The sequence below is a fragment of the Eleutherodactylus coqui genome, chromosome 11 (genome assembly GCF_035609145.1).
Source record: "Eleutherodactylus coqui strain aEleCoq1 chromosome 11, aEleCoq1.hap1, whole genome shotgun sequence".
Taxonomy (NCBI): Eukaryota; Metazoa; Chordata; class Amphibia; order Anura; family Eleutherodactylidae; genus Eleutherodactylus; species Eleutherodactylus coqui.
In genome coordinates, this window is record NC_089847.1 from 127,597,656 (window position 1) to 127,625,073 (window position 27,418).

At 48.3% G+C, this 27,418-nt stretch overlaps 1 protein-coding gene across 1 annotated transcript; it reads left to right on the forward strand.

Moving 5' to 3' along the window:
* Positions 1-411: 411 nt before the first annotated feature.
* COMMD9 (COMM domain containing 9) lies at positions 412-8,880 on the forward strand. The gene is made up of 6 exons (XM_066583490.1): positions 412-512; positions 960-1,085; positions 5,530-5,669; positions 7,294-7,328; positions 7,840-7,943; positions 8,616-8,880. The coding sequence occupies exons 1-6, from the start codon at positions 450-452 to the stop codon at positions 8,754-8,756; spliced, it is 609 nt and encodes a 202-aa protein (XP_066439587.1). The 5' UTR covers positions 412-449; the 3' UTR covers positions 8,757-8,880.
* The last annotated feature ends 18,538 nt before the right edge of the window (positions 8,881-27,418 follow it).

A 27,418-nucleotide genomic window follows, 5' to 3' on the forward strand; every position in this document is an offset into this window, starting at 1 on the left:
AAAATAATAAAAAACCCAACGCCATCGCACAAGTACGCGCTTAAATGCGCTCGCGCCCGTACGAAGCCGGATCGCTATGGTACTCCGAAGCTTGCGATTCTGGATGCGAGCAGGATGTGCTTTTGCTTAAAAAACGCGTGTATTCGCGTACTTGCAATTTTCAGACATACAAAACGTGCCCTGTTACCCCTAGCAACAACCAAGGGTCCAGCTTCCTGTTATTGGTGTAGGTGATTGGCTGCAGATAATAGCGGAGTTTCTCACAGCAACCAATCAAATCCCAGCTTATAGCTACAAGTAAAGGAAAGCAGTGCTGTGATTGGCTTATACGGCTCCCAAGTCGCGGCCGCTCTCTGTTTGGCATCTTCTCCGCTCCCTTGTGTTGAACGAGAGAACTACATCTTCCATCATGCTTTGCGGCTGGACTGACCTCACGTGATCAGAGTCACATGACGGGAGAGATGGCGGTGCTGCCGGAAAGTGTGTTCCCCAGTCTGCAGCTTTTGCTGAAGGTAAGAAACAAAGGGGGGAAAACGGCGTTCTAGCATTAGTGATGGTGCAGATAGATATACTTGTGTACATGGCGGGGCTGTGAGTGTCAGTATGCAGGGAAGGCCTTATGTGTTATATGTATGGGGGGACTACAAGTACCAGCATGCACTGCAAACTTTGTGTTACATATAAGCAGGCTATAAGTACCAGCATGTAGTGCAGCCCTTATGTTAGTGGACTACAAGTACCAGCATGCACTGCAAGCCTTATGTGTTACATATAGGCAGGCTATAAGTACCAGCATGTACTGCAATCCTTATGTTAGTGGACTACAAGTACCAGCATGTAGTTCTAGTCTGCAGCGCCCTCCTCCTCCCAGCTGGGGGTTTGTTACAGTTGCTCCAGTGCAGACGATGCTCCTCTGTACTGATGTCTCTGACGCTCCGTCTTGTTTCCCGCCGTCTCAGGCCTCCTCCAAGGATGTGATACAGAAGCTCTGCAGAGACGCCTTCCCACGGTCCGCCGCCGGCTCCATCCCACTGATTGACAGCGTGTCGTCCAACCTGTCGGTCCCCGCAGAGGAGGCGGCTCAGGTGCGTGCGGCTCCCGGACCCCCCGCCACCGGAGGCTCTCCCCGACACTGGGGCTGATTCTAGACAGCCGTCTCCCCCCGGCCCCCCCGTAGATGTCTATGACCAGATTAGTCAGAATAGTGAGTGCAGCTCTGAAGTATAATACAGGATGTAACTCAGGATCAGTACAGGATAAGTAATGTATGTATACAGTGACTCCACCAGCAGAATAGTGAGTGCAGCTCTGGAGTATAATACGGGATGTAACTCAGGATCAGTACAGGATAAGTAATGTATGCACACAGTGACTCCACCAGCAGAATAGTGAGTGCAGCTCTGGAGTATAATACAGGATGTAACTCAGGATCAGTACAGGATAAGTAATGTATGTATACAGTGACTCCACCAGCAGAATAGTGAGTGCAGCTCTGGAGTATAATACGGGATGTAACTCAGGATCAGTACAGGATAAGTAATGTATGCACACAGTGACTCCACCAGCAGAATAGTGAGTGCAGCTCTGGAGTATAATACAGGATGTAACTCAGGATCAGTACAGGATAAGTAATGTATGTACACAGTGACTCCACCAGCAGAATAGTGAGTGCAGCTCTGGAGTATAATACGGGATGTAACTCAGGATCAGTACAGGATAAGTAATGTATGTACACAGTGACTCCACCAGCAGAATAGTGAGTGCAGCTCTGGAGTATAATACGGGATGTAACTCAGGATCAGTACAGGATAAGTAATGTATGCACACAGTGACTCCACCAGCAGAATAGTGAGTACAGCTCTGAAGTATAATACAGGATGTAACTCAGGATCAGTACAGGATAAGTAATGTATGTACACAATGACTCCACCAGCAGAATAGTGAGCGCAGCTCTGGAGTATAATACAGGATGTAACTCAGGATCAGTACAGGATAAGTAATGTATGTACACAGTGACTCCACCAGCAGAATAGTGAGTGCAGCTCTGGAGTATAATACAGGATGTAACTCAGGATCAGTACAGGATAAGTAATGTATGTACACAATGACTCCACCAGCAGAATAGTGAGTGCAGCTCTGGAGTATAATACGGGATGTAACTCAGGATCAGTACAGGATAAGTAATGTATGCACACAGTGACTCCACCAGCAGAATAGTGAGTGCAGCTCTGGAGTATAATACAGGATGTAACTCAGGATCAGTACAGGATAAGTAATGTATGTATACAGTGACTCCACCAGCAGAATAGTGAGTGCAGCTCTGGAGTATAATACGGGATGTAACTCAGGATCAGTACAGGATAAGTAATGTATGCACACAGTGACTCCACCAGCAGAATAGTGAGTGCAGCTCTGGAGTATAATACAGGATGTAACTCAGGATCAGTACAGGATAAGTAATGTATGTACATAGTGACTCCACCAGCAGAATAGTGAGTGCAGCTCTGGAGTATAATACGGGATGTAACTCAGGATCAGTACAGGATAAGTAATGTATGCACACAGTGACTCCACCAGCAGAATAGTGAGTGCAGCTCTGGAGTATAATACAGGATGTAACTCAGGATCAGTACAGGATAAGTTATGTATGTATACAGTGACTCCACCAGCAGAATAGTGAGTGCAGCTCTGGAGTATAATACGGGATGTAACTCAGGATCAGTACAGGATAAGTAATGTATGCACACAGTGACTCCACCAGCAGAATAGTGAGTGCAGCTCTGGAGTATAATACAGGATGTAACTCAGGATCAGTACAGGATAAGTAATGTATGTACACAGTGACTCCACCAGCAGAATAGTGAGTGCAGCTCTGGAGTATAATACGGGATGTAACTCAGGATCAGTACAGGATAAGTAATGTATGTACACAGTGACTCCACCAGCAGAATAGTGAGTGCAGCTCTGGAGTATAATACGGGATGTAACTCAGGATCAGTACAGGATAAGTAATGTATGCACACAGTGACTCCACCAGCAGAATAGTGAGTACAGCTCTGAAGTATAATACAGGATGTAACTCAGGATCAGTACAGGATAAGTAATGTATGTACACAATGACTCCACCAGCAGAATAGTGAGCGCAGCTCTGGAGTATAATACAGGATGTAACTCAGGATCAGTACAGGATAAGTAATGTATGTACACAGTGACTCCACCAGCAGAATAGTGAGTGCAGCTCTGGAGTATAATACAGCATGTAACTCAGGATCAGTACAGGATAAGTAATGTATGTACAGAGTGACTCCACCAGCAGAATAGTGAGTGCAGCTCTGGAGTATAATACAGGATGTAAGTCAGAAGCAGTACAGGATAAGTAATGTATGTACATAGTGACTCCACCAGCAGAATAGTGAGTGCAGCTCTGGAGTATAATACAGGATGTAAGTCAGGAGCAGTACAGGATAAGTAATGTATGTACATAGTGACTCCACCAGCAGAATAGTGAGTGCAGCTCTGGAGTATAATACAGGATGTAACTCAGGATCCGTACAGGATAAGTAATGTATGTACACAGTGACTCCACCAGCAGAATAGTGAGTGCAGCTCTGGAGTATAATACAGCATGTAACTCAGGATCAGTACAGGATAAGTAATGTATGTACACAGTGACTCCACCAGCAGAATAGTGAGTGCAGCTCTGGAGTATAATACAGGATGTAAGTCAGAAGCAGTACAGGATAAGTAATGTATGTACATAGTGACTCCACCAGCAGAATAGTGAGTGCAGCTCTGGAGTATAATACAGGATGTAACTCAGGATCCGTACAGGATAAGTAATGTATGTACACAGTGACTCCACCAGCAGAATAGTGAATGCAGCTCTGAAGTATAATACAAGATGTAACTCAGGATCAGTACAGGATAAGTAATGTATGTACACAGTGACTCCACCAGCAGAATAGTGAGTGCAGCTCTGGGGTATAATACAGGATGTAACTCAGGAGCAGTACAGGATAAGTAATGTATGTACATAGTGACTCCACCAGCAGAATAGTGAGTGCAGCTCTGGAGTATAATACAGGATTTAACTCAGGATCCGTACAGGATAAGTAATGTATGTACACAGTGACTCCACCAGCAGAATAGTGAGTGCAGCTCTGGGGTATAATACAGGATGTAACTCAGGATCAGTACAGGATAAGTAATGTATGTACACAGTGACTCCACCAGCAGAATAGTGGGTGCAGCTCTGGAGTATAATACAGGATGTAAGTCAGGAGCAGTACAGGATAAGTAATGTATGTACATAGTGACTCCACCAGCAGAATAGTGAGTGCAGCTCTGGGGTATAATACAGGATGTAACTCAGGATCGGTACAGGATAAGTAATGTATGTACACAGTGACTCCACCAGCAGAATAGTGAGTGCAGCTCTGGAGTATAATACAGGATGTAACTCAGGATCAGTACAGGATAAGTAATGTATGTACAGAGTGACTCCACCAGCAGAATAGTGAGTGCAGCTCTGGAGTATAATACAGGATGTAACTCAGGAGCAGTACAGGTTTGTTACTCCCCCGTACGCCCTTCAGCTTCCTCAGGGGAAGATATAGGGATGAACTTTTCTTCACGTTGCCAGTCAGAAGAGACATTTTGAGGAGGGATCGTCTTTTTTTTTCTCTTTGCTGCCTGACACCAAAGTTTTACAGCATCTGGATTGTGGAGATATTTAATTTATTTTGTTCTGCTGAATATGTGATCACTAGTAATTATTAGGACATTATAGTCCCAGTGTTTCTGGTGGCACATCACACTCACAGCAGCTTGATTACCACACAAGAAAAACACAGCTTGGCTCCTCCCACAGCAGTGACATCACCACTGGTCCTTCAGCCCACTGGATCTCTGTGGTGGTGGTCGGTTGGTGTCTTCTGAGATAATAACGGCTTAGTTGTATTCTCAGTGTGTTATTTTTGCCCTAACTGTGCTGTTCTTCTGTCGGTCAGACTCTGTGTTTTATATAAGTTGTAGGACCTTCGATGGCGTCACCAGGGGGCAGAGCGATGACATCAGCAGGGGCGGACATGAGAAGCACTCACACACATACATTAAGACAAGTGGTCATTAGTAGTCTTATCAGCGCATGTAGACACATATACACACGTGACATGCATGAAGTGTGCACATATTCTGTTCAGGAGGTATTGTGTATCTCTCACCGCTTCCGTCAGACGTTCAGCCACCAAACATGAATTTTATATACATTTTTACTTAGTTTTTATACCAAACTTTATCCTTTGATGCAAAGTTGCATGTGGGCGCTCACTATTATAAAGCCCTGGTGGTGCTAGGCCTAGGAGCTTCACTTCAGGATATACAGTAGGTGGCTAGTAATGTCTGTTAGGACTTTGCGTTTTTCAGATTGTCTTGGTGGTAAAAGGGTTAAACCGGTGGGATAGATAATATAACCTTCATGGATATCTTGTATCTCTCAAGGTCTCCTAACCGTCTTCCCTCCTGTGTTAGGTGGTACAGGCGGTGCACTCCCTCACCCGCCACGTGGTGTACAAGGGTCTGACCTCCGCAGAGCAGATTCTCTCCGTGTTCCCGGATGACTTTCACCAGAACCTGAAGAACCTCTTGACCAAAATAATCTTGGAGAACGTGTGAGTCGAGGCTCTTCCTCCTAGACTGCGTCGTTTCTTGTGATTAACTCTGCAAGTTTTAATAATCCGTGGGGAACATTCATAAAAGCAATTAGGTCCACTTCTGGCGTGAAAAAAGTCACATTTTTGAGCAACTGTGTGTCGTGTATGACGCAGTGTTGACAAACGGAGACTATATATATATATTTATTTTTTTTTTATAAAAAAAAAAAAAAATCTTGGCATCCGTCTTTGTCAGTTGCTGCTTCTTCCTGAACCCATTATTACACCACCTGTGACATAATTTGGCGTCACGAACAGGATAGTGCAACCAGGGGTAGGTGGAGGTTCGCTTCTGTTGTTGTCAGAGAACTGCCACTGTTTTACAGCAGGTAGGTATGTAAGGGGTGTGTGTGTGGGGGGGGGGGGGAGTGCCATGCACCCTTCCCTTACACATGTCAACAGTGGCTGGGAGTGCTGAGTGTTAAGACCCGCCCCCTCCGATCCGGTAACCGGACGGGAGGGGGAGCGAAGAGACAAGAATCCAACACTTGCCAGTGCCGGTCTGAGAAGCTCTAACAAGCGTGTACACCTGAGGTCTCCTCTGCCCGCCAGAGCCATGGCCGTGTGGGGAAGAGGAGTGTTTATGTTAGGGACCCGGTAGAAGGCCTGATGGGCCACAAGCCTACAGTGACACTGAGGCGGGGCTTGCATGACCGTATGCTCCCTGCTTATTACCCGCGCAGTTTTTACACATTCAGTACGCTGTAGCCATCTTCCTTACACTGTAATTTTTCCCATCGCACAAGCCGAACAAAATACGCGCCCAAAAAATCGTGGCATGCACTATCCTGCCCCCCATTATACGTGCATACACAGCAATATAGTGTATCGGGATTGGTGGCACGCAGCAACTACGTTCGTGTGAGCCCGGCCTAACGAGGAGCAGGTGTTAGAGACGCTGGAAGGATCCTGATGACCACGGAGTTCAGGAACACGCCATGATTCGGAGAAAAGCACAGACCACGTGGAAGGAGAAGGCGGCTCCCTTCCCGATGGAACTCGGTCCCAGAAGAGGACAGCATTGTGGACTCTGATGCACGGAAGCCAGACATGGGAGGCCGGCCTTGAATTATCGCCTTAGTGTACGCACTTCTTTACTGACTTTGCAGACTGTGACGGATGCACATGGGCATCAGCTTGAGGGCTTACTACATGTACAGGTTATGCGGGGGTTAATAATGGGCATGTACTGGGATGGCATGTTATAGACGTGTTACGCGCCCAATAGATGTACTCCTGTTGTGACATACGGTGTATGGAGTCCTCGAGGGTAGTATGAGCGACGCCGTCTGGTTCTGGCGCATGCGCAGTAATGCTGTGTGCGTATGCTGATAGTCACCAGCCAATCAGAAGAGGGTTCTCGGTGCAAATACTCTCCACTTCCGAAAGGCTTTCGTACAGACTTGAGATGATGTAACTTGTCATCCGGGACATCAGTCAAGCCAGATTGGGCATGGCCATCCTCGACTCTACTCCACCTGGGCACCTATAGGGAGGAGTAGCGGGTAGCGGTGGCAGGAACGCCAGCTGACGGGTTCCCTTTAAAGGCAAGTTGATTATTTCCTGTTTTCTCTTCCCGCAGATCCGCTTGGAGAAGTGAAGCGCAGAACACAAGCAGTAAGTATACATGTAGATACACCCGCAGCGTTACCTATAGAACTAGTTTACATTCAGCCTGAAGAGTTTAACCCTTTCAGGACATAAATGTGCGTAACTAGTGGGAAGGGGGTCTTGCGAATGTCCATACATTACTCTCCTATGGATGGAATGGCACGGAGGGCCGATAGGTCGCCATCACAACCAAATGCCAGGCAGTGGCATCTTATAGGTTTACCATGGACTGTGATCACTAGGAGAAGCGGTAATGCAATGCAGTACAGAAGGACTGCAATGTATTATCAGTGCGATTGCAGGTTTCAGTCCCCTAGAGGAACGTGAGCCCCCCCGTGTTGACTAGCTACAAGGGCCTAACATGTGGTGCTTCACAAGGGGGGGTCTTACTAAGACAAACATGTAAACAAAACCCTGGTTGAAACTGCTATCAGTCCTATCTTGCCACATCACTAGTATTAGCAGCATGTAGTGCTGGACTCTGGTACCACATATGCTGACATCTCTCTCTCTTTAGTCTCATTGCCACGCCTGGTGGATATGGACTGGAGGGTGGATATCAAGACCTCGTCGGACTCTGTCACTAGAATGGCCGTGCCCACCTGTCTGCTGAAGATGAAGGTGAGTGTAAGAGTTGGGCCGGTTTCACACGGCTGAGAAAAGCGCTCGGAATGTGTGCGTTGTGAGACGCACGAATATGAACGCCATTCTTTTGACCTGGGTCATACTCATGAGCGATGTATTTTATTTTCTTCCCTGCATCGCAGCAGTGGAAACAATCGTGGCATGCCCTATCTTTGGGCGTTCCCTCGGAACGCATCGCATCGCCCATTGTTATTAATGGGGCCCGCACAGTGTGCAAGGCTTATCCATTGAAAAAATGGGAAATGGTCCGCAAGTTTCGCAGCCCGATATCGCACTCGCCCGTGTGAAATTGGCCTTAGGCATTTTACATGTTGCGAATGTTACTCCCATCATGCCTCTCGGCAGAACACAGATTTCATACTCTTTGCCTCAGTAGTAGCTTCTGTCTGTGCTCACTGCTGCCCCCTGCTGCACTCAGGGAAGCATGCACTGAACACATTTCTAGCTCTGTCCGTTGACCTGACAAAACAAAGTAGAATGCCACTAAGTAATGTAATACTGCCCCCTGTGGACAGAAAAACGGAACTGTACAGATGGGAAAGGAGAGGCGTTCGGAAAATTCTCCTGAGTGCATTGAATTTGAGGATTGATTGATTTTGTAAGTGAGAAGTAATGCGGCCATGTTGTATGTGTCTGTGTGACTTGCAGATCCAGGAGGACACGGGTCTCTGCGGCCTGGAACCAGCGACCTCCACACTGACCATGGAGCTCAGCAAAGAAACCTTGGACACCATGCTGGATGGACTGGGGCGGATAAGGGACCAGCTGTCTGCCGTGGCTAACAAGTAGTTAATAATCCCTCCAAGAGGAACGTCCGTAACTCTCTGATGCCGCGTCACATGACCAGCGATTCATCCACTCGCTTCCTGTAAATATTTTTCTAGCATGATACTTTTATAAATCATTGTAAGTACCCGTTCTGGCGTCGTCCTCTTCTGTCAAGTCCTTAACGCCGCAGGACGCAAGCCCACATCCTGCAACAGGACGTAAACTTACATCCTCTGGATGGCGCAGGCTCAGAAGACTGTGACTGATAACTGGCCTCCCGCTTCAACAGCGGGGATCGGTGAGAGCATCCATCTCCACTCTTAACACTTTACATGCCACAATCGACGTACATCTCAGCAGTGCTCCCTCTGTGACGCGATGAAATCTTGGCCTGCTATCGTGAGCGATAATGCATTGCAGTACAGAAGTACTGCAGTGCATTATCATAGATTGTGTGGTTCGAGTTCCCTACATAAAGTGTGTTAAAAAATATTTAAAAGAAACAACTTTTTTGTGCACTTTCCCTGGTTTGTAAAAAAAAAATATATATAAAAAAAAAAAAATTGTCATCCCCCATGTTTGGTGTCATCGTATCTGCAATGATCCGCACAATGAATCCAATACACTATTTATCCTGCATTGAAGACGTAAAAAAACGGAGCCCAAATGCTGATTTGGGTCATTTTGCCTCCCCCAAAAAATGCAGTAAAAGTAATCAAAAAAGTCGTATGTACCAAAAAAAGCTACAGCTCGTCACGCAAAAACCATGCCGCCCTCACGGAGCGCCGTCCGTGGAAACATAAAAAGGGGATGGAACTTTGGATGCAACAATGCTTTTTTGGTTCAAAAATATTACAAAAAAAGGCTTTTATTGTGTAAAAAGATGTAAAAAAAACTAAACTAAAAAAATAATTCAGTAATAATCACCATCCTGCCGAAAAAGTGTATCCTGTCATTTATGCTGAATGCTTGCAGTTGTAAAAAAAAAAAAAAAAGCACAATTGCCGTTTTCTCTCCCCGCCCCCCCCCCCCCCCCCCCCCCCGGAAAAATTACCAAAAGTTCCACAATACATTATGTGGACTCAAAAGTTGTACTAATAAAAACTCCCGCCGGCCACACAAGAAACAACCTCGTGTCATGGCGGCAGATCAATAGAGGGGAGATGAAAATACCCCAGAAATAGGGCTTGTTACCAAGGGGTTAATGGGGTTGGGCGCAGATTATAACTCCTCCCATCCACTGGAGAGAGACGTGTCTGATACATATGAATGGCACTCAGCTCATCTCTAGGGGGCTGCCGGAAATGGTGGAGGGCTGCAGTCCCATAGAGAGGAGCCGGAGGACACAGGACCCCATTCTTGTGATTGGTGGGGTACCAGGCCCATCTTGTAAGTAGGGAATAAATAACATTTTTGGAATACCCACTTTCCTTTTTCTCTCCAGCCATTTCTTAGCTGCAGCTGCTTCTGGGGACATCCGTATCCACACCCAGCTTTCCTAGACCACTGAACAGCAAATAGGCATGCGAGGAGGGGGACAGACCGGGTGAAGCTGAGATGGGGAAGATGTTGATGATTGCCCAGAAACTCATAACTAATGCTTATCTCAATATATACCCTCATAGTCAGCAACATCCCTCCCCTAGGAGGTAGGTGTGTGTGTGTGTGTGTGTGTGTGTGTATGTATATATATATATATATAATTCATTCATAGTCAGTAACACCCCTCCCCTAGAAGTTGTCAGATGGAGGAAACTCTTTCTGTGATTGTAACATTGCTGTAATGAAATAATTACATATCGGAGCAAAAGGGTCATTTGTTGTGTAGAACCGACCCCTTGTAGGGAGGCTCTAGTGCCCTGTTGTACCACCTCTAGCTTGGATACAAGAGGTGGTACAGGTGGGCATGGAGGCTCTGGTATCCTGCTGTACCACCTCTAGCTTGGATACAAGATGTGATACAGGCGGGCATGGAGGCTCTAGTACCCTGTTGTACCGCCTCTAGCTTGGATACAAGATGTGGTACAGGTGGGCATGGAGGCTCTGGTATCCTGCTGTACCACCTCTAGCTTGGATACAAGATGTGATACGGGTGGGCATGGAGGCTCTAGTACCCTGATGTACCACCTCTAGCTTGGATACAAGATGTGATACAGGCGGGCATGGAGGCTCTAGTACCCTGTTGTACCGCCTCTAGCTTGGATACAAGATGTGATACAGGCGGGCATGGAGGCTCTGGTATCCTGCTGTACCACCTCTAGCTTGGATACAAGATGTGATACGGGTGGGCATGGAGGCTCTAGTACCCTGATGTACCACCTCTAGCTTGGATACAAGATGTGATACAGGTGGGCATGGAGGCTCTAGTGCCCTGTTGTACCGCCTCTAGCTTGGATACAAGATGTGATACGGGCGGGCATGGAGGCTCTAGTACCCTATTGTACCGCCTCTAGCTTGGATACAAGATGTGATACGGGCGGGCAGGGAGGCTCTAGTACCCTGTTGTACCGCCTCTAGCTTGGATACAAGAGGTGGTACAGGTGGGCATGGAGGCTCTGGTATCCTGCTGTACCACCTCTAGCTTGGATACAAGATGTGATACAGGCGGGCATGGAGGCTCTAGTGCCCTGTTGTACCGCCTCTAGCTTGGATACAAGATGTGGTACAGGTGGGCATGGAGGCTCTGGTATCCTGCTGTACCACCTCTAGCTTGGATACAAGATGTGATACGGGTGGGCATGGAGGCTCTAGTACCCTGTTGTACCGCCTCTAGCTTGGATACAAGATGTGGTACAGGTGGGCATGGAGGCTCTAGTACCCTGTTGTACCGCCTCTAGCTTGGATACAAGATGTGTTACGGGCGGGCATGGAGGCTCTAGTACCCTGTTGTACCGCCTCTAGCTTGGATACAAGATGTGTTACGGGCGGGCATGGAGGCTCTAGTACCCTGTTGTACCGCCTCTAGCTTGGATACAAGATGTGATACAGGTGGGCATGGAGGCTCTAGTACCCTATTGTACCGCCTCTAGCTTGGATACAAGATGTGGTACAGGTGGGCATGGAGGCTCTAGTACCCTGATGTACAGCCTCTAGCTTGGATACAAGATGTGATACAGGTGGGCATGGAGGCTCTAGTACCCTGTTGTACCGCCTCTAGCTTGGATACAAGATGTGATACAGGTGGGCATGGAGGCTCTAGTACCCTATTGTACCGCCTCTAGCTTGGATACAAGATGTGGTACAGGTGGGCATGGAGGCTGTAGTACCCTGTTGTACCGCCTCTAGCTTGGATACAAGATGTGTTACGGGCGGGCATGGAGGCTCTAGTACCCTGTTGTACCGCCTCTAGCTTGGATACAAGATGTGGTACAGGTGGGCATGGAGGCTCTGGTATCCTGCTGTACCACCTCTAGCTTGGATACAAGATGTGATACGGGTGGGCATGGAGGCTCTAGTACCCTGTTGTACCGCCTCTAGCTTGGATACAAGATGTGATACATGCGGGCATGGAGGCTCTAGTACCCTGTTGTACCGCCTCTAGCTTGGATACAAGATGTGATACAGGCGGGCATGGAGGCTCTAGTGCCCTGTTGTACCACCTCTAGCTTGGATACAAGATGTGGTACAGGTGGGCATGGAGGCTCTAGTACCCTGTTGTACCGCCTCTAGCTTGGATACAAGATGTGTTACGGGCGGGCATGGAGGCTCTAGTACCCTGTTGTACCGCCTCTAGCTTGGATACAAGATGTGTTACGGGCGGGCATGGAGGCTCTAGTACCCTGTTGTACCGCCTCTAGCTTGGATACAAGATGTGATACAGGTGGGCATGGAGGCTCTAGTACCCTATTGTACCGCCTCTAGCTTGGATACAAGATGTGGTACAGGTGGGCATGGAGGCTCTAGTACCCTGATGTACAGCCTCTAGCTTGGATACAAGATGTGATACAGGTGGGCATGGAGGCTCTAGTACCCTGTTGTACCGCCTCTAGCTTGGATACAAGATGTGATACAGGTGGGCATGGAGGCTCTAGTACCCTATTGTACCGCCTCTAGCTTGGATACAAGATGTGGTACAGGTGGGCATGGAGGCTGTAGTACCCTGTTGTACCGCCTCTAGCTTGGATACAAGATGTGTTACGGGCGGGCATGGAGGCTCTAGTACCCTGTTGTACCGCCTCTAGCTTGGATACAAGATGTGGTACGGGCGGGCATGTAGGCTCTAGTACCCTGTTGTACCACCTCTAGCTTGGATACAAGATGTTATACGGGCGGGCATGGAGGCTCTAGTACCCTGTTGTACCGCCTCTAGCTTGGATACAAGATGTGATACAGGCGGGCATGGAGGCTCTAGTACCCTGTTGTACCGCCTCTAGCTTGGATACAAGATGTGATACGGGCATGTAGGCTCTAGTGCCCTGTTGTACCGCCTCTAGCTTTGATACAAGATGTGATACAGGCATGGAGGCTCTAGTACCCTGTTGTACCACCTCTAGCTTGGATACAAGATGTGATACGGGCATGTAGGCTCTAGTGCCCTGTTGTACCGCCTCTAGCTTGGATACAAGATGTGATACGGGTGGGCATGGAGGCTCTAGTACCCTGTTGTACCGCCTCTAGCTTGGATACAAGATGTGATACGGAGGGCATGGAGGCTCTAGTACCCTGTTGTACCACCTCTAGCTTGGATACATGTTGTGATACGGGCGGGCATGGAGGCTCTAGTACCCTGTTGTACCGTCTCTGGCTTGAATGCACGACATGATACGGGGGGGGGGGGGGGGCATGAAGGTTCTAGTACCCGATTGTACCCCTATAGCTTTGATATAAGATGTGATACAGGCGGGCATGGAGGCTCTACTACCCTGCGGTACTGTCTCTAGTTTGGATACTAGATGTGATACTATTGGGCATAGAGGCATACAAGTTCCATATGGTATCCTCCAGCATATCGCTCCACATTTGCTGTACCTGAGCCTCTAGGTCGTACAAACTCATAAGCTGTGGAAGTTGGTGTCCCAGATGCTCCCATACATGCTCTATTGGTGGTAAATCTTTTGACCGGCAGCCATGGAAATGTGACAATGTTGTGGGGGCTCCTGTGTGTAGTTGTGGCGCCCCTACACTTTGCAGTTCACCCACTGTAACCGCATGCAGCTCTCTGTTAATTACTAAGCGGCAATTATTGCTTCAACCAGCAAATCCATGTGCTGCCCGGCAATTATTGGTGAGCCGGATGCCGCTGGGGTGCCCATACTGGGGATTGTGGGAAATAATGTTCTCAGAGGGAACCTGTCCCCAACTAGAAGCACCAGAAACTACGTCTGGGGAGATAAGTTCTCCTCTGGTCCCCCATTCCTGTGGGGTCCTCTGGCAGCGCATGCACACTAAGCAGGACTCTGCAGAAGACGTCGCACTTCTATAGAGATGAATGGGAACGCACGCAGGCTTCTGAAGAGAGGCAAGCTCGCTGTGTGTGCACTGGGGGGCGCCGCAGGAACAGGGGACCGGCTGAGCATGAAAAGACGCTCGCTGGACTCGCCTAAACTATAGGCACCAGAACGTAGTGTATGGTGCTTAAAGTGAACCTATCACCGACTAGATAAGAGTAGAATTCCCGGCTCTCCACTTGCTCTTCTGGCTTAAAGGGGTTGTCCCGAGGCAGCAAGTGGGTCTATACACTTCTGTATGGCCATAATAATGCACTTTGTAATGTACATTGTGCATTAATTATGAGCCATACAGAAGTTATAAAAAGTTTTATACTTACCTGCTCCGTTGCTAGCGTCCTCGTTTCCATGGAGCCCGCCTAATTTTCGGCGTCTAATGGCCAAATTAGCCGCGCTTGCGCAGTCCGGGTCTTCTGCTTTCTTCTATGGAGCCTCTAGTGCAGGATGCCGGCTCCGTGTAGCTCCGTGTAGCTCCGCCCCGTCACGTGCCGATTCCAGCCAATCAGGAGGCTGGAATCGGCAATGGACCGCACAGAAGAGCTGCGGTCCACGGAGGAAGAGGATCCCGGCGGCCATCTTCACCGGTAAGTATAGAAGTCACCGGAGCGCGGGGATTCAGGTAAGCGTTCTGGTAAGCTTTCTTTAGGTCCCTGCATCGGGGTTGTCTCGCGCCGAACGGGGGGGGGGGGGGGGGGGGGGTTGAAAAAAAAAAAAACCCGTTTCGGCGCGGGACAACCCCTTTAAGGCTGATTTAGACACAATGATTATCGCTCAAAGCCGTCTGTTGAGCGATAGTCGTGTGTAACTGCTCTGACATTGTGCAGATTCCGTTAAGCCATCGCTGATCATTATCTTTCAGCGTGCTGAAAGACAACAATGAGCCTTATCAGGAGTTCACAGCGGGATACAGCTGAACACAGGCGGGGTATGAAGAACAGAGCGGTCCAGCTGTGTTCTCCATATCCCGCACGGAGCGCTCCGCTGGATAACAGCCGGGCGCTCCGAGCAGAGAACAGCTCGATGCAGAAGACAAGCATCCCCGCTTGTCTTCTGCATCCTCCGCTCGGAGCGCAAGGTGATCGCTCAACGTTTGAGCGATCACCTTGCCCTGTAAATGCACACAACAATTATCAATCAAAAGACATCTTTTGAGCGATAATCGTTGTCTAAACCAGGCTTTAGTTTTTGTCTAAATTACCTGAAAATCTTTTTTTTTTTTTTTTCTTCCCATTAGTGAATGTTTCTCGCATGCACAGTGCTGCAGTGTGAAGCATGGGGGACTGAGGAGACAGGTGCTTTTATCACAATACCTCAGATTTTCTTTACAACTTAAAGCATCATGCCGATGAGGGGTAAGGTCAGATCATCATTGTGCCGTAATGCAGCAGAGTTAGAGCATGGCCGCCACTAGCTGGTAAGTGGGCGAGCGGATTAGATATACTGTTTCCCAGAAAATAAGACCTACCCCAATAATAAGCCCTACTCTGATTTTTAAAAGGGTGGGGGTGTTTAAAATATAAGCTCTACCTCAAAAGTAAGCCTTAACTACACTACATGAAGGGGAAAAAAAAAAAAAAAAGTAATACTCACCTAGTAGGCGCCATCCAGGTCCCTCCCGCTTCCCTCAGGCAGGCTTACATGCGGCCCTCAATGCCGACAGAGCATCTCTTGCTGGTGTCGGGCTTGAATACCCTGCCTTCAGGAAGTGAGTACTCTGGTTCACAAGCGTCACTTCAGCCAATTGAATGGCTGTGATTGGTTCATCGAGCGTCGACTCTGATTGTTTCACGAGGGCCGCCTCAGCCAATCAGAGCAATCGCTTGCTGGAGGCGGGGTATTCAAGCCCCGTTACTGGCAACAGATGCTCCTTCTGCGTTGAGGACTACACTGTAGCCTGTCGGAGAGCAGCAGGAGGGACCTCTTATATGGCGTGTGTATCCAGGCCATTCTTGTACACTAAATGGCCACTTTATTGAAGCCCCTAACTAGTAGCACGTTGGACCCCTTTTGGCCTTCGGAATGGCAGCAGCTCATCATGCTGTAGATTCCAATGATGATGAAGTCATTCTGCAGGAATATCGGCCCCTGCGGACAGGAAGCTTCTTGTAGTTGCTGCAGATTAGATGGAGGTGCTGACATGTTCTGACCACCTCACAGGAAGGGGTCAGCGATTCATGCTGCTTGCACCAAATTCTGACCTCCCATCAGCACGGGGCAACAGAAATCTGGGTCCATCTGACCAGGGGATGTTTTTCCGCTGCTCAGTGATACAAGTTTTGCGCTCTTCTTCCCCCTGGAGTCTCGTCTTTCTGTTTCTCTTAGACACAATGGCGCTGAAGCTGGTCGTCTGCTGTTATGCCCATCCATGCTAAAGGGACAGCCAGTTGTGCATTTTTAAACATTAATTGGAGCTCCAGCCTTATATTCGCTTTTTATGAGTGCCGCACCGGTTCATCAATCAAAACCAAATACTTCCAAGAATTGCCCGGGGGTCACACCAGTCTGTTAAACCAATAGGTATAGTTGCCACGGGGCAACCAGAAGCCTGTTGGTTGTGACCTGTTAGTTGGAGCCCCAGCATTGTATTCGGCTGCTCCTGACTGTGCAGCCTGTTGGTTGTACCGATTCCTGACATCCTCCTCTGACCCCTTTCAGTGACAAGTTGTTTCAATCCACAGGATCCCCTTTCGCTGGATGTTTCCCTCGATCACGCCATTCTCTGTATACCCTCCACACCGTTACATGAGAACCCCCCCTTCATGGTTGGCAGTGACATCTCGGCCTCGGCTAGTCTAGCACCGATGACTGGGCCTCATTGGAAGTCACCCAGATCGCTGGATATTCCCATCTAATGGAACTGATCCACAGAAAACTTGTGATTTTATGCTGCGCTCCGGGGTCACGTAGAGCATTACCCTACAGGGAAGCGCCAATCGTGAGAGGGCCGGGCGCTCTAATAAAGGGGTCATTCCGTGTATAACACATGGTACGGGGGAGTCTGTATTGTCAGGTTCTCTGGAATGTAAGGACATGATAGGTGTCACTACTTGAGGCATTGTGCAGAACAGATGCAATTCCCGTCGTCTCCAGCAGGTGGCGCTGTCTTTCTTCCTGTAGTGCAGTTTGCTGGTGACAGCTGGCTTCATTCTCTCAATGGAAGAATTTGGTCTCGGAGGACAATAGGGTCAGGGAAGTGCTTTGTACAGCTTTAGCGATCCACCCAGCTGTGAACATTCCTTTAATGCCATGTATCCCCGCTTCACAATCCTCTGGAGTTTCGCAGCCCTTGTTAACCGCAGGTGGAGCGTCCCCGCCGCAAGACGACACCTTGTCCACATCCGTGGCTCACTTTCTCCTTGAAGCTTCTGACTTACAAGAAATGTCTTACAAGAACAAATGTCACGTAAAGAGAACCGGTTGGGGGGGGCACAATCTGAAATTGGGCCTTGGCTATTATCCATCTCTCCCTGTGACGCGGTAAATGATTACGCTCCACCTGCACGTCCGTCCAATGTGACTTATAATCTACAGGAGCGTGAAGAGCAGATTGTGTCTTTGTTGCTGAGCAGTAGCCCAAGTGCTGAGAAAGATTGGGGCTGGGATACAGTATATAGTAGCTAGTTACACCCCATCCCTATTCCAGCACTTGGAGATTATTTTTATATAGTATAGTGCCCCCTAGTGGTAGGGTAGTACCATTATATGAACATAGAGCCCTTCTGCTACTTTTAGTAAATAATGCCATACAGAGGGTTTGGGAGCCTAGACAATACCCCCCCACCACCACCACTGCCACCCCCCAGAAAAAAAAGTTTGTGATTAGTTATGATGACCTAGAAAGGATTGAAGCAGAAGTTATCAGCAGGGAGGATTGTAGATTCCCCATAGAAGTCGTGTGACACAAGGCCAGCAGAGGGGAGAATAAATCCCCTCTAGTGGGTGGTCTACCTATCTAACCTAATTTTATGAGGCACACTTCACCCTGCAATGAGAGTCACAGTGTCACACCGCTGCCATCGACTTCAGTGCACAATATGTTGTCAGCCGGCTTCTCCAAGAGTAAAAGGGGTTGGGGGGGGGGGGGGGGGCCGGGGGCAGATGGTTTGTGCCAGAGACCTTACATCTCAGAGTCATTGAAGAATCTCACTCATCTGTTCTCGCAGGCCATCCGGGGGCTAAGGGGACTCTGGATCTTTGTACTAGACACTACTGGTGGCCAGGCATGTCTCGGGAGATCCGCGACTTTGTTAAGCGATGCTCTATCTGTGCACGCAATAAAAGTCGGTGTCGTCGTCCGGAGGGGCCTCTGAGATCGTTAACGGTACCTTCTCATTCGTGGTCGCAGTTATCGGTAGATTTTATCACTGATCTACCGGAATCCCAGAAGTTCACCACTATCCTAGTGGTTGTCGACCGGTTCTCAAATTAAGGGTCCCGTCGTTGAAGCTGCGGCCCTTTGTCATCACACGTGTGGTGAACCCTCTCGCCTATGAACTGGGTTTGCCAGCTACATGGAGGGTTCACAGGGTGTTCCAGAAGTCTTTATTGAAACCTTTTGTCCCTTCGTTGATCTCCTGTGTGTCAGCTTTTGCTTTATCAGCCTGGTCATCCCATCTGCCTCGATCTGCATGTATTGCCTGTTGGTCTTCTTCATCTGCCCTTCCTGTTGGTATTCTACCCTGTTCCATCTTGGTACGCCAGTCCCCCCTCTTGGTCCCTAGTGAGAGCAGGGACTGCCGCCCAGTTGCCCACCTGGGGTTAGCCAGGAGTGGAGGCAAGTAGGCAGGGACAGTGGTTGCGGGTAAGTTCTAGGGCAACCCAGGCTGGCGTATCATCGGGTAGCATACCGTAACAGCCTCTCCGCTCTGCCTAACAGAGGGCTGTTGCCTGCGGCGGCTCTCTGCTCTGCCTGACAGTGTCAACAGAGAAGTGATGAACAGGATAGCTGGTTCACTGAGATGGGGAGCCTAGAAGATGGTAGCAAAGTTTATTTGGTGATCCGTTTGAATGCCGTATCGGCGTCTTCATCTGTCTATTCACACGCATCAACAAAAGGTACAGTGTTTAAAAACCGCCGGTAATCCGAGGGGTGGCATCATGAGTGGTCACATGACTAGCCGTGACCAACCAGAGCGAGAAGGGAATATACAGGAATTCTAAAAACATCAGGATATGGATTGAATTTTGGAGGATATGTAAACAGAAAATATAAGGCTGACGAGCCGTTAATTGGTTTATTCTAAGTTCCTGGCTGGTCTCACATCTGACCGCCTCCTGTAGTGATGTTATATATATATAATTTATCTTCATTGTGTTTTTAGCTATATTTGTATCCCTCCTCCCCCTCATTGACCTGCTGTTCCATCCGGCCGCCTGCGGTTATTAGAACCTTCTTTTAATTGCCTTCTATTTTGATTTCTATACATTAATTAGCTCTTGAAGTGTTGTCTTTTGTGTATATGGTTCATTTTCTTAATTAATGTTGTCCTGTTTATTAATGTTATTTGCCCGGGTTTCTGTCATGTTTTGTTGCAGTTCCGATTTTCCGGAACGGGTGGGTGGAGCCACTTTTTGTAATTGCCGGCTCATCAAGTATAGATTCGTATAGATTTTTTTTGTATAAATGTCCTCCAAATGTAGTCAGTATCCTTCTTCTCCTTTTGATATTTTTTATAATTCTTGTACCTATTTCCTTGTGCTGGTTGATCATATAACTAGTCATGTGACCGCTCGTGACGTCACTCACTAAATTACCTTATTGTGTGACGTCACTCACTAGATTACCACTAGATTACCTTATTCTTGTACCTTCCTTCCTTGTGCTGGTCGATCATATAACTAGTCATGTGACCGCTCGTGACGTCACTCGCCAGATTACCTGCAATATATTTAAATACTGTTCTTGCTGTTGATGTGTGTGAATGGCCAGATGAAGACGCCGGTACGCCATGCGAACGCATCGCCAAATAAACTTTGCTACCATCTTCTGAGCTCCCGGTCAACAATCCCCTTCTTTCCTTCTCTGCTAACTTCGTACAGGGATGTCGTCGTGTCCGCCGTCGAGGCCGCTGCTGAGTTTTACAGGCTCTGTATTGTGTTGTGCCGCTGCACAACCATCCAAGGTAACCCCATTCTAACGTAGTACGTAAGGCCGAAAAAAGACATGTCCACCAGTTCAGCCTATCTCCCCCCTTATGTCTAATTCATGCTTTTCACTGGTCTTCATGCTGTACTAGATTATGGAGTGTTGGTTTTTGTTATTTTGACAGTCTGGCTAATAGAGGGCCGCTGCAAATATTAGGCTTTTACATCAGTTAGGCCTATGAACAAAGTTTGTTCTAAGTGGGGAACTCCTTGAAAGAAAAAAATTTGGCCAAGAGGTAGGGTTCCATTACCTGCCCCCCTCCTGTTGTGTTGGCAATCCGCTTCTTTTTGGAGACCTCTTTCATTCTTCCAGTATAACCACAATGGTCCTGGCCTGTCCGGGTGTCAGAAGGGGAGTATGTGACCTGCGGTTGTCTTTGGTTTTTCCCCCCGGTTCTACAACTGATCTGCTTCTTGCTGGAGCCCCTTTTTATTCTTCCACCGCGGTCACAGCAGCCCCCCCTTCCCATGAGCCGAGGCAAGGTGCGAGCTCGCAGCCCCCCCATTAGCCGGGTAGGGAGTGAGTGCGTAGTCCCCTCATGAGCCGGGTAAGGGAGCTTTCACGCAGCCCACCCTGAGCCGGAGAAGGGAAACATGCCATGAGCAGACTCGGAGAATCGCTTCAAGTTGTCCCAAACCTGCAGAATAAGATCATGTTTGCAGGGATAAAGTATTGAAGGGTTTCCGGATCTGCCAATAACATCCGAGGACATTTCTACGAGGAGCGCAGACTTGGGCCTCTTACACCCAGGACTGGTGGTGGTCCTCACACATGGACCTCCATCCACTACAGCTTTATTACATTTCTCATTGCAGGAAGACCCCTTTAAACAATTGTTCTTTTGCTCTTTGACCCTTTATAAAGGAGCTCTCCTCTTCCTCGTATTTCGTACTGAAGCTCTGACGCCACCGGAGTTACTGCGGAATAATTCAGGACTTCAAAGCTCTCCTATAAATAGCCGCCGTGTTTTCTTATTGTCTTTTCTTTCTCCTCTCTGATTTATACTTCAGTGTTAAAAATGCAAATCCGGCTCTGTAAGAACGTGAAGCTTTGTAGTCCGCGCCGGCGGCTGATTCTATCCGGGCATTGATGTTCGGTTTTATAAAAGGTGTCACAAACAATGCGGGGGGCGTGGGCGCTGCAAAGAAAGCAGTACAGGCGGCGGTGGGCACAAGGTATGGGCGGACGGCGGTGGAGAGGAAGCGGTACGGGCGGCGGTGGGAACGAGGTAGGGCATTGGCAGTGGAGACAAAGCGGTACAGGCAGATGGCAGTGGAGAGGAAGCGGTACAGGCGGCTGTGGGGACGAGGTACGGGCGTTGGCAGTGGAGACAAAGCGGTACAAGCAGACGGTGGTGGAGAGGAAGCAGTACAGGCAGCGGTGGGAACGAGGTATGAGCATTGGCAATGGAGACGAAGCGGTATGGGCGGACCCCGGTGGGGACGAGGTATGGGCGGCGGCAGTGGAGAGGAAGCTATATGGGCGGGCGTTGGTGGGAACGAGGTATTGGCGTTGGCAGTGGAGACTAAGCGGTATGGGCGGGCGATGGTGGAGAGGAAACAGTACGGGCAGGCGTCGATAGTGAGGAAGCGGTATGGGCGGGTGGCAGTGGGGACAGGTGGGCGTCCTGCTGCACAACATGCCTCAGCCTGTAGCTGGATCCAGTTACCCTCCCTGCCCTGACGGACGGCTGTGGGGTCTGACAGCTGCTTACTGAACATTTCCTTAATCCTTGTCTGCGCTTTTGTGGATGTGGTTGGCGCGGGGGGCGCAGGTGTCGTCTGTGACCGAAAGGAATTTCACGCTAATTCCATGGAATCTGACACTTTGCTGGCACTGCTGCAATGAGCGATGATTTAAAGGGACGTTCCTATCGGGATTGGCATGGGCATCATCATGCAGTGACCCCTTCTAACTGCACCGCGGGGATGTTTTTAAAAACAAGTCGCATCAAATTCATTATTTATATATTTACCATCGTGTCCCATGAGAAAGCAGAGCTGTCATAGTCTCTTCAATGTGGGTGGAGCTTTCTCCTGTGCTCACTGTCGCCCCCTGGATAAGGAATACAATAATATGGCTGCTAAGAGAAATGGGAAAGGAAAGTGGCATTTGCTCAGTCGGCAGTTCTAAAAATGTACATTTTAAAGGGTTTGTACCAGAATTCTGTTATTCCCTATCCACAGGGGAGGGGATAACCTGCTGATCGATGGCAGCTGACACCCCACCGATCTTGAAAAAGGGGTCCCAGTGACTTCACATTGAGTTGAGCGCTGGTTGAGCACTTGCCACTCGGCTATCAATGGTGTCCCAATGAAAATAAATAGAGTCGCAGCGCACTTGGGCAACCATTGCTCTGCTCATTCTCCTCTTCACTGTGGGGGTCGGTGAAGAGAACCGGGGACACGGGACGGCAAAAGTTTCGTCAAGTTAGCAGCCACTTTTGCCATGCAGCTCTTTGTTCTGCGTCATTAAGGGGGGTTCCTAGTATGAGACCCCGCTTTATGATGTTCATGTGCCCTAACTGGATATCTGATCAGGGGCGGCCATCTTGCCACCACCCCTTTAACATTATTGTCCTGATATAGCTGTACCTGCTTTTATAACACTGCCCCCTATGGACTGGAATGTGAACCTAAATATAGTAGAATTTTGAGATTCCTCTTGCAATATCATTGGAGGACAGCTGATTGCAAACAACTGCTTCATGTTTTCTTAAGTCCTTTAGGTCTGCAGCAATTTTTCCACTTTCCTTGTTTTTGGCTTGCTGCATTCCGAGAGCCGTAACCTTTTTTTCTTTTCCCACCGCTGTAGCTGCATAAAGCCTTATACGTGAAGGGCGAGTGGCATTTTTTAGTGGTATCATTTTGGGGTACATTTAACATTAAAGGGTTTGATAGGTGATAAATGTCTGATCGCTGGGGACCCCACTAATCCTGGAATCGGGGTACCAGAATGCCCCATATGACTGGACCACCACTCCATTCCCTTCAATGGGACAAGCAGTGATCTGTGTGCCTATCTACCTCCATCACTTGGTAATGTCGCAGTCAAGCTTACACACCACCGCTGTATTCCAAAGGGGCATTCAAGTATGGTGGTCTCGGGATTAGTGGGGGTCCCAACGATCAGACATTTATCACCTGTCTTATGGATAGGGGAACATCCCAGGAATATTCTTGTATGATCATTGGGTCATGTTAAAGGCCTATTGCATTCTATACACACCATAAACTAAGGTCTGGTGCTTATAGGACTGGGATGTGATGCCCGGGGATGTACTTTCTTATACTTCCCCGGCTGCCCGTTCCTGTGCTGTCATCCCTGGAAGTCGGCACTCGGTCTCTCAGCTTGACTCTTTACTTCATTCAACAAAAAACAAAGTCAGCACTTCCAACAGATAAATGTGAAGGCGCACATAAGCCATGGCTGCAACAACTACAGTAACATAAACATCAGATTCAATATCTGTTGCGTGTAAACAGGACTGCTGGATTCATAACCTGAAACAACACCGCAAATGCACACCCAACAGTGGTAAACAATGAAGACAACCACAACCAGGAAAATGCTGTCCCTGATGAACTGACCCAAGAAAGGGACCTGCCTATATGCAGGTAACTCGCCCTGAGAAGGGCGAACCTGACCACATACCTAGGCCACTAGCAGACCCTATGTGGGATAGGAGAATACCACAGCAAAAAATCTGTAAAAGATGTAAACAGCTGTACTTAGCTTTACGTAGACCCAGGTAAACAGGGGAACCAGCTCCAACTCTAGCGGATGACTGAAAATAAACCGCACCCAAGCCAAGCACCAGGCCAGGCTAATTAGCCCTGACAAATTACCCACAGGTAAGGCCAAGGATGCATCACCTAATACCATTCCCACCAGAGCCAGAGGACAGAGAATACACACAAGACCTGCAAAACTGTTTATACTAACAACATAAAAATGCAAGGTTCTTGGGGCACATTTTGATAAAAACATATGGGCCCATCTGCAACGTCCAGGCGAACCTTATTGGATGTATTCCTAATTCAATGGGCACCTTTCTTTGGGCAAAAAGACTCCAAATGAATGGGATATCTGGACACTTGGCTATATGCTCTCACTGAACCACTTAATCCAAAGAGAGGTGTCATTCCACCTGTGAATGGGGGCCAATACTGTGTGCACGCACCCTAAATTCAAACATGGCTGACATTATTGCTATCTGAGAAGCTGAAGACAGAAGGATCAGCGTCCGTGAATCCCTAGGTGCAGCCATTGTCTGCCAGCTTCTTGTAAGATCAGGCGGTTTCGCACCAGAGATACACTTAAGAAATATTCAAGACACAATCCGAGAGATAACAACAGTTTTGTTTCAAAGGAAAACTGGGAAATCGGACATTATTCACGAGTGCCGCAGACGCATCACACTCAGCTTGAAACTCAAAATAATTGGCGGCAAACACAACTGGCGCCATTAGTTTTGTGCAGGGAACTCATTCAGAGGGATGACCTACATGCTGAGCGTTAACCTGCCGCGACTGATACGATTGCTGTAATCTGCACCAAGCGAAGGACTTGGTTGTAAATGTATTCACATGCCGAGCCGGAGACGAGGCCTTTGATAGGTGATCTTCTCTGGTGACCAGGCAGGTTGTTATCGTTGACCTTGTGGGGTCATCGGTGTCCTTCATGTGATCATGTCAGGAGCGACCAGTATTGGAACACGTTACGGAGGATTATCTGTCCCTTTCAGGTGTCTCAGCTTCTTACTTAATGACCTTTTTCTGCAGTTTTCGGCGCCAGGTTCTTCTTTTTAAAGGTATTATTCCATGTCCCTTATTTGCATATTACCCAGAGGAGCAGGATAGGCCATTTGAGTCTCCTCACTCACCGTCTAGGTGCTCTCCCTAAGGAGAAAAGATAGCGTTTCTGACCCCCATCCCAGGCCTTTTTCTAGCAAAGCCAGACTCCTGCTGTACACTGATGAAGGGCAAACACCCCGAAACAGCTGTCCGTACATGGAGTCTGGCTTTGCTTTCAATTCCTTTGTATAAAGAGTCTAACGAGTCTTGCAGGAATGCTGCCTTCCAATAGGTGGCGCTGCAGAGGTATTGTTCCATAGCTGGATCCTTGTGCACGTCGGCGCAGAACAGTCGCTGAAGGTGTGCGCAGATTCAGGAGATTTTGCTGCTTGTATCTGCTTATGCGTTGGATATGTTCAGCTACTGATCAACGGCGGAATCAGCTGAGGAATTGGTCACATAGATAAAGGCACATGACCTCATTACTAGCCAATCATCAAAGCAAATGTAGCGACTTAGACTAAGGATGCAGACTGATATACTGTGTGCATCAGGTTGTCATAGAAGCGGGGTCGGACATCTTTGCTTGTCCATGCCCGGCGAGTTGCTTGAACTTAATGTTTGCTTGAAGTGAAACATGAGATTTGGAACTGAGTAGCAGAAAATCGCCAACCTCTATGAAGAATCATGGACCTGTTTACATTAAAGGGGTTTTCCAGAACTATAATATTGATGAGCGATCCAATATTTGATCAGTGGGGCACTCCGTTCAGGATCCTCAATGATCAAGAGATTGAAGAGGATGCAGAGCTGGAGTGAGTGCTGTGGCATCTTCTCAGACCTGTGATATCACATACATCAGTCACATGGCCTACATCAGCTACCCCCCTGGTAGTGAATGGGACAGAGCTGCAATACCAGGCACAGCCACTGCACAATGTACGGCACTGTGCCTGGTAAGGACTAAAATGACAGTAGTGCTCACCTGAGAGCCGCCGGTATGGATTCCAAGGAACACCCTGCTGATCAACTATTGATTACCTCTACTCAACATTGTTTATAAAGATTGAAGTGCTGGAAAACCCCTTTAAAGTGACCAGATAGTTTTGGGACCCCAAGGGATGTGGGTAACATTGCCTGCGGTTGTTCTTCTCTGACGGTCTTCCGATTCATCAGTTCTGGGTTCCGTTTGCGGCCATCAAAGATGGCCAATGCAATCTTTAGACTACTTAATCCCCCACAGTGCAATGGTAGTGTTAGGGTCCATTTAGACGGAACGAATGTCGGGCAAACGATGCCCGACACTCGTCCCCGCATACACTCGCTGCGGTGCTGTTGCACGGGAGCTATTAAGGCTGGCTCGCTCACAGAGCGCCCAGCAGGGGGGCTGGGAGGCTGCAGGAGATTTCTCTCCTTGCTCTCCTCCGCCCCTCTCCATTGACTTAACATAGCGGCCGTTCAGTACTGAACAGCTGCTGTTTACACTGAACGATCAGTGATCAGCTCATCGTCCAGCGACATATGCTGCATAAATGATAGACGATGAGCTGAATGCTGATTGTCTAGTATTGAACGGCCGCTATGTTAAGTGAATGGAGAGGGGCGGGAGAGAGCGAGGAGAGAAATCTCCTTCCGCCACCCCGCTGTGAGCCAGCGATACTAGCTCCCGTACAGCAGCACGAGAGCGAGTATGTGCAGGGACGAGTGTTGGGCTTCGTTTGCCCGACATTCATCTCATCTAAACGGGCCTTTAGACTACCAATGCACTATATCTGCTCTGTGATTGGCCAGGACTTGGATAAAAATTGAGTAATTAACCAAAGCCAAGTAACAAACTAGTCATGCCAGATGAATCAAATTTCCTTCCATGACAGTATCACTGAATGGGTTGATCAGGTATATGCAGTAGATATAGTATATCTAGTATCTCATACCATACTTATTGAAAAAAATGACCAAATATTAGATTGACAAGGCAACTGTTAGGTTGATTCACAACTGGCTGAGTGATCGTACTCAAAGAGTGGTCATAAATGGCTGCACATCCAAGTGGAAGAATGTATCAGGTGGGGAACCACAAGGCTCTGTCCTAGGCCCAGTGTTGGTCAACGTTGTTATAAATGATCTAGAGGAAGGAATTGATGGGAAACTGATGAAATCTGCAGACGACACAAAGCTAGGGGGGATAACTAACACTAGGGAAGAGAGGGAGAGGATTCAAAAAGATCTAGAAAAGCTTGCACAGTGGGCAGCGACTAACAGAATGGTATTTAACAGGGAGAAGTCCTACATCTG

Excerpts from the sequence above, each read along its gene's own strand:
- COMMD9 (XM_066583490.1), top strand. The coding sequence starts at position 450 with ATGACGGGAGAGATGGCGGTGCTGCCGGAAAGTGTGTTCCCCAGTCTG. Across the intron at positions 1,086-5,529 it reads CCGCAGAGGAGGCGGCTCAG|GTGGTACAGGCGGTGCACTC; the intron begins GTGCGTGCGGCT and ends CTCCTGTGTTAG. Across the intron at positions 7,944-8,615 it reads CCTGTCTGCTGAAGATGAAG|ATCCAGGAGGACACGGGTCT; the intron begins GTGAGTGTAAGA and ends TGTGACTTGCAG.